We start from the raw sequence: 7,532 nt of genomic DNA, 5'->3' as shown, positions 1-7,532 counted from the left end.
TATAGTACACGCGCGCGGGGTGAGAAGGAAAAGAAAAGAAGAGGTACAGTTACGTGCTGGTGGACATGCACGCACGCAGACGCAGCGCAGGCTACTATACTACTACGTACTCGTCCCAGCTACTAGTGTACTTGCTCTTGTTTTCACTTGCATTACCGCAACAGCTTATAGCTACCTAGCTAGCACAAGATTCACATGCCTGAGGCACAGGCATGGATTTCCGGTTTTTTTTAAAAAAACATAGTACACGCTTGGATCGAGAGAAGCGTACAATGTCAGTACTCAGGGTGTGTTCGTTTCACCCCTCTAAAATCCGAAACATCTAAACTTTAGAGGTCCGACACCGAACAGCCCTCTAATTCAGCCTCTAATAAGACTGCGATTCCTCTAAAGATTTTAGAGGGGGGAAGCACTCTAAAGATTTTAGAGGGGTCTAATGCCAAACGAACACACCCTCAGTTAAAGTAGTGGAGATCCATGCTAACGATCGATTGGAGAAACAACTTTGATTTTTTTTCTGCACGTGCACGTACTCATTCTTACGAGCACTTACTTGGATCTTGTTCAGAGGTGCTAATGCCAATCGCTGAAGTTTAGTGCTCATTAACTTCTTTTTCACATATAATATTTTGCTCTTATTATTAAATTTGGCTAAACTTTAGCATCCTAATTAGCACTTCTGTTTGAACATATTTATCTGTGCATACAGACAGGGGTACCTTCTACTTGTGTATCCAATCCAAGATGCGCGAGGTTATGCGTAACCTCGCACTAAGCCTTTATGTCTTTGGGTGACGGGGCATCCGGCCCGGAGCTAACAGCTGGGGTCGTGATCTCTGGACCTCCCCTATGCTCTGACTGGTCCGGCGCTACCACGTGCCCACGAGAACAAGACGCACAGGAACGGCTACCGCCGAGCCGGTCCACCGTGGGGTGGTCCGGGCCCCTATGAGTGGAAGCCGGAACCCCGGGGGGGCCTGTGCGCCTGGGCCGGCCTGGGGGCCCGAGCCTCCATTCCCACCAGGGAGGAGGTCCGGTGCCGCCACGTGTCTCTGAGGAAGCGGCTACTAGGCCATCCTTACCACCGACACGTGGCAGCCAACTTTCTGCGGGAAGCCAGCCCAACTACCGCATTAAATGCTGGGTAGGTGGGATGTGCGTTCCCGAGACAGGGCATGGGCCGCCCACAGTCACGTTGGGCAGATATGCTGACACGACGGAGCCCGCCAGTTACCGAGGCAGCGCGTCGCATCACCACACTGCGTACGCAGGCGGGAGGCGTGTGGTCACATCACAGCGCCGCACACATGAGCAAAGGATAATTATGATCTGCTGCAGGAGGCCGCGGCGTGCGCTGCTACAGGACGCGCGAGGGCTACAGCACGGCAAGTCGGCATAGCCCATTCGCCTGTCAGCGATAACTGTGACCCAACAGTATCAGCACGCCTCCCACTGCGCATATCATTGGCAGCAGACCCTGTGCAGGCGAGATGGCACAAGACCAAATCCAGATGGAGGATACACACGGAAGCTGAGGAGAAAAATCTTAGGATCTGAGGTATTTAAGCCTCCGATGTGTACGTTATTTATTATATCAACGGGTCCACCTGTCGAGATCCCGCTCAGTGTACGTGCTCCCTTTGAGCCTATAAAAGGGTGAGCGCACACGTTAGAACACAAGGTTCTCTCAAGCTCGCTCAAGTCCCTCAGAACTCACAAGCAATACAACACACAGTGGACGTAGGGTTTTACGCTCCGGTGGCCTGAACCCCTCAAAATCCCTTGTGTGCTTTCTGTGTTCATACGCCTCTTGATCTAGTAATTCTTCGCTTCCCCCAAACTCATCCTAAATTAGGATTAGGCGGGTACATTCCGCCACTCGGCTGGAAAATTCCTCCGACAATACTAATGCTAAATTTTAGCACATTAGCACCAGGATCCAAATATAACCTTATAATAGTATAACTCTACCCTACAGACATCCTCCGAAGAGATTTTATTAATCTTTTATTATAATATATTAGAGTAGATGTCTTTTATTATCAGATGCATCCACTGAAAAGAATCGTTAGTCTTTAAACTAGATCCATAAAATTACGGAACTGGAGAGTGGAGAGGTTTCACCGCAGCACAATCCGGGATTAGCAACGGTGTCCCGGCCTGGATTTACTCATAATGCTGATGGGATTTGGGGTCCGGACGAGGAGACGAATCCGAGCGTGCGTGCGCGCGCGCTGGCCCGGGGTCACAGGCCGGGGCAGGGGCACAGTGCGCGCGGCCTGGCCCCCTGGCCCTGCCCTGCCCTGCGCTGCGCTGCGCTGCCCCCCGTGTGCAGTTGACAAGAAAGGTGCCTGTAGTGGCCGTAGCGCTCATTCAGACACCGCCGGAGGGCATGCATGTTCTGTCACGGCATCAGGGGGCGGCTCAGCAGCGCAGCGCCCGGCAGGGAGGTCGATCGATCGTCGATCGCCAAGCCACACGGCCAAGCAAAGTCAAGCCGGCCGGCCTGTTCATTGTTGGTAGTGTAGTACTCGTACGAGTACCCAGCTGCAGCTAGCTCCATCTATCAACAATGCATGCGACCGGCCGGACATGGTATTTTTGTCACCAAAAAATCCTTTCTTTCCCAGGGTGATCCTGAAACCGGCGTCAGGGTTCTGGCCTCTCCCTTTACTTTGCACTTGCCGATCGAACTTGCGCGAGATTCCTGCGAGAAGATCGCGATCTCCAGCTCCTTTAAAAAAGGACATCGTCGCTTGACGAGCGCGTACTTTGCTGGCCTGGTACAGTACAGAAATATCTGTTCAGTCAGTGGGAAAAGGCGGCAGAAGTGTTGAAGGATGCCGTGTAGCTACTAGGGTCTTCCAGTGCAACACGGTGATTAGCGACACTTAACAACCAGCACAACATCATACTATCCTCCATTGCATTTTTCTTTTGAGGCAATGTCAGGGGCTCTATTAATTAAAAATATAGCTACAATCATATTGGCAAGTGCCTCCAAAAGAAAGTTTAGGGTACTGCACCGAGACCCTTATTATCTTCCATTGCATTGACGCGGTCTAGAGAGTTGGTAACAGTGCGCGCATGGCGTTTTCTGTTCTCCCGTTGCGGATTAGCCGCGCACGCGCACTTTTTTCTTTTTACCGGGGTAGTACAGTGCAAGATCGAAGCCTGGGACGTACTGTTGGGCGCATGTACGCCTACATTCGGACGTACCTATCCACTGTGGAGAGTGAAAAATCCGAGGGAGATGAGAGAGAAGCAGGCAGGCCTCTCTCTCTCTCTCTCTGGTGTCCGGCTGGCTGTGTTTGTGTCCTCGCAAAGCCACACATGTGGTGAGATGACACCTACACGTGCGGTGGGGACGCCCGGTAGTGTGTGCTTTGTTAAACTCAGTGAAAGAAAGAAAGGAAGAAAAGCCACGGGAGGTGGCAGCAGCAGCAGCGGCCGTGCCGCGGTGGCCGGTCGACAGGCTGGGACAGTGACAAGCCTTGCGTGCAGTAAGATCTTCTGCACCGCATCGCACCTCCCTCCCACTCCCCCCGCCAGTTTCACCGCGCCCGCCCCGGTAACTCCGTTTGCATGCCCCTGGTAATAAGCAAGCGCCATTTTGCGAACTGATCCTCCAAGTTTTCCGCGAAGAGATGAGAGGCGGGTACGGCGGCGTCCCCACCGCACGCCGGCACGCCCCCACCGCGGAGCCGTCGCCCTCCGCAGCTCCGTGCCCTGGTGATCCCCGACCCGGAGCAGCCACCACCGGCGCGCATAAATGGGTGTCGGCGACCCGCGAGCCAGCCCACAGCGCAGCGCAGACGATCCCCCTTCCCCCCTCTCGGCCTCTCCCAGTCCCAGCGGCGGCTAGCCTATCCAACAGTGAAAAGCACACGCGCTCCGGCCGGCCGGCCTCCTGCGCTGCGGTCTTTAGCGGCAGGAGAGTTCGTGCGGGTGCGGCCGATCTGAGGAAGTGAGGAGTGATCTGTCTGACGAGAGACTAGAGTGAGTGAGTGAGAAGCCTAGCTGAGGCTGAGCTGCCTCCTCTCTAGCTCTGGGCTCTCCTCACTTCTAGCTCCGGGCGTGCGGGTCTCTGCCGCGGAAGGAAAAGGCGACCAGTGTGTGTGTCTCCCCGCCACCAGCGTCCTCATCTCCTGCTCGACCGACCGACCGTCTTCGGCGGCGGCCGGTGCGTACGACGACGATGCCGTGCTCGTCGCCGGCCCCGACGTGGCTGCTGCGCGTGGGGTACGCGGCCGCGGCCGACCAGGCCTCGTCCTCCTCCTCGTCCAAGGGCGGCGGCCGGGTGCTCACGGCCGGAACCACCACCATGGACACGGACGCCACCGCGGGGGCGGGCGGCGGCGGCGGCAACGCGCATGCGTCCGACCACCAGGAGAGCAGCAGCAGCGGGCAGTCCCGCCTCGCGGCGCGCGGCCACTGGCGCCCCGCCGAGGACGCCAAGCTCCGGGAGCTCGTCGCGCTCTACGGGCCCCAGAACTGGAACCTCATCGCCGAGAAGCTCGACGGCAGATCCGGTACGCGCGAACACACGTGTCCACTCCGTGCATCCTGACAGTCGCCGTCGGCGATCGGTGTGCAAGCAAGCAGGTTACCCGACTGACATGTGTGCGGTTCGATGCGTGCGACGCAGGGAAGAGCTGCCGCCTCCGGTGGTTCAACCAGCTGGACCCGCGGATCAGCAAGCGCCCCTTCAGCGACGAGGAGGAGGAGCGCCTGATGGCGGCGCACCGCTTCTACGGCAACAAGTGGGCCATGATCGCGCGCCTCTTCCCGGGCCGCACCGACAACGCCGTCAAGAACCACTGGCACGTCATCATGGCGCGCAAGTACCGCGAGCAGTCCACCGCCTACCGCCGCCGCAAGCTCAACCAGGCCGTCCAGCGCAAGCTCGAGGCCGCCTCCGCCGCCGTCGCAATGCCGCCGGCCGCCGGCCCCGGGGACGCCGTCCCCGCCACCGGCCACCACCACCACCACCTCCTGGCCGCTGCCGCCGCAGCCGCCGCGGCGCACGACGCCGCCTACGGCTTCGCCGACCCCTACGGCTTCAGCTTCCGCCACTACTGCAGCTTCCCGTTCCCGCCGGGCGCCGCGTCGGCCGAGGACCCGCCGCCGCCGCCTCCCTTCTGCTTCTTCCCCGGTGAGCGCCCCTTAACTAGGCCGCCGCGCGCCATTACGTTACCATTTCCGAGCACGGCATCCCGTTCTTCGCAAACTGCAGACCCTGGCACGCGGGCTAGCTAGCTAGCGCGCGACACACACTCACACTCCGGCTGATTGCTCCTGTTCCCCCACCGCGCGCGCCCGGAAGCGCCGGCTGACAGACTCGCCCCAGCAGCGAGCTCGCTCGCCGGAGCCCTCCTGTCAGCGAGTGTCACGGAACTGTTCTCCTAGCCGGGCACAGGCCGTGAAACCTGAGGCGTGGATTTTACTGTGCCCTAGCCAGGTCTCGTTACAGTGCCCGTGTGACGAGACGAGACCTCCCATCTCTCTCTATCCACCTGAGGGAGCGGTACGGTTGGGGCAGCAGTATCTCCACTGTGGAGGACGGAGGAGGCGGACACGGCTCGGCACACAGTACATTCAGGCAGGCAGGCAGGCGCACAGCATCGATGCGCCATGATCCCATGATAGGCACACTGCACACGCACACGCACGAGAGGGGGAAATCAATGGGGTCCGGCCGGCCGGCGGTGCGTGCATGCACGGCCTCCGATCCGGCGCGCCGTGGCGCAGCTGGCGGCCGTGCGCCGGGGCACCGGCGGCGTAAATGCCATGGCTTGGCTTTGCTCGACATAGGAAGCGCTGCGGCCTGCGGCCGGGAGGGATCCCGTCGGCATCGGAGACCAGGCAGGCACTGGTCGGCCGCTGGGCCGGGAAGACTTGGACTTTGAAGCGCGGCGCAACAGTGGCGCGCACTGCATGTCGCACAGTGGCGCGCACACGGAAACAGGGAGGGAGCCAGAGAGGGACAGGGAGTCGCACAGCGGCAGCGAGCGGGGAGGCTTTGGAGGTGACGTGCCAAGGCGATGCCGCCATCAATGCTCGCTGCCCCCCTCCTCCCTCTTCCTGCTTCTCCTGTTCGCCACACACATCTCTCTCTTTCTCATGGCCCTTTCTTTGTTTCTTTGTGTTCCTTCTCTCCTGATGGAGCTGTATCTCTACTGCTTCCTTGATTGCGCCATGGTGGCGACGTCGCTTTCCGGTCCAAGTCCTAGCTTCCGTGATGCGCAGCGCAACCACTTCGCTTAAATCAGTCGATCGATCACTGTCCTCTCGCACGCGAGCTGCGAATAATCTGTGTCTTCTGATCCATGAGCAGGGCCCGGCGGCGCGGCGGCGCACGCCGACAGGCGCCTCCCCTGGCCGTCGTCGCCGGACGACGCCAGCGGCGGCGGCCACCGGTACGGGGAGTCGCCGGCGCTCCTGCTGCCCGTTCCAGGCGGCGGGTGGATCGAGGGCGTCGGCGTCGGCGGCCACCACGAGCCGCCGCACCAATTCGTCCTGGATCGCGACGGTGGCGCCGCGGCCGCGTTCGAAGGGACGGCGACAAGACCGGGCGCCGGCGCTCACTTCGACGGCGCCGCGGCGTCGGCGTCGTCACCGGCGTTCATAGACTTCCTCGGGGTCGGAGCCACATGAATGCATGCATGCACGGTCGGTCCGTTGGTCGGTTGGGCATGCAGCTTGCTCGGGAGTTGCAGCTGCAGCTGCAGGTGGATCAAGGACGAGTAGCTCGAGCTGTCTAGCCTCTAGCTGCAGTTCCATGGCTTAGCTTATGTAGTAGCACCATGTAATCTACTCCTAGCTAGGAGCTGGTGAGGGGGGGTTCTCTTGAGCTCATTTCCATGGGGGGCTTTGTAGAGAAGGATGATGCTTGGACTTTGATCAATTGGGGATTTAGGTTACTTGATTAGCCCCCGGCCAAATAAATGTATGTAGCGCAGGCAAGGAGAGAGATCGATGATGGTGAAGTGGAGAGCTTAATAATCTGCAGTGATTCTTTGATTAGCCAAGTGTAGATGAGGGAGGGACTACTGAAAGCCTAGCTAGCTAGATGGAGTAGCCAAGTATGGTATAGTTTTGTTTTTGTTCCTTTGTCCTTGTACTGCAACACTCTAGTTCTTATATGTTTAGTCCAAGTTGACATTGTTTCGTCTCATGTTGTACCGAGGCATACATATCTTTTATATCGATCTAGATAAAGCCTCTTCCTAGGTGGACAAAAATGGAAGACATGAAAGTTAGGCTCTCCATTTGCCTTTTTTTTAAAAAAAATTAGAGAATATGCCATTTGGTCGTTACTGAACTTTTTAATACTGCGAAACCAAGAACACATAGGGATCCAACCCGGGGGATTTGTATAGGTATTTTTTTAGGGAAAGAGAGAATTTTATTAGCTAGGATGCAAATGGTTACACTCGTTTTTGACCAGGTCCGTGACACACGCAGAAGCACGTCCTAGCCAGACTGCAGAATGTGTAGTGCGCCTAGCTAGATGAGCGAGTTCATGAGCA

At 58.0% G+C, this 7,532-nt stretch overlaps 1 protein-coding gene across 1 annotated transcript; it reads left to right on the top strand.

The window, feature by feature from the left end:
• Nucleotides 1–3,581: 3,581 nt before the first annotated feature.
• On the top strand, nucleotides 3,582–7,267 carry LOC112897392 (transcription factor CSA-like). The gene is made up of 3 exons (XM_025965681.1): nucleotides 3,582–4,532; nucleotides 4,649–5,155; nucleotides 6,338–7,267. Exons 1-3 carry the CDS (start codon nucleotides 4,199–4,201, stop codon nucleotides 6,655–6,657), a joined length of 1,161 nt encoding a protein of 386 aa, XP_025821466.1. The 5' UTR covers nucleotides 3,582–4,198; the 3' UTR covers nucleotides 6,658–7,267.
• The last annotated feature ends 265 nt before the right edge of the window (nucleotides 7,268–7,532 follow it).

The sequence above is a fragment of the Panicum hallii genome, chromosome 6, assembly GCF_002211085.1.
Source record: "Panicum hallii strain FIL2 chromosome 6, PHallii_v3.1, whole genome shotgun sequence".
Lineage (NCBI taxonomy): Eukaryota > Viridiplantae > Streptophyta > Magnoliopsida > Poales > Poaceae > Panicum > Panicum hallii.
The sequence above is the reverse complement of the archived record's forward strand: the minus strand, read 5'-3'. Positions and strand labels throughout refer to the sequence as shown.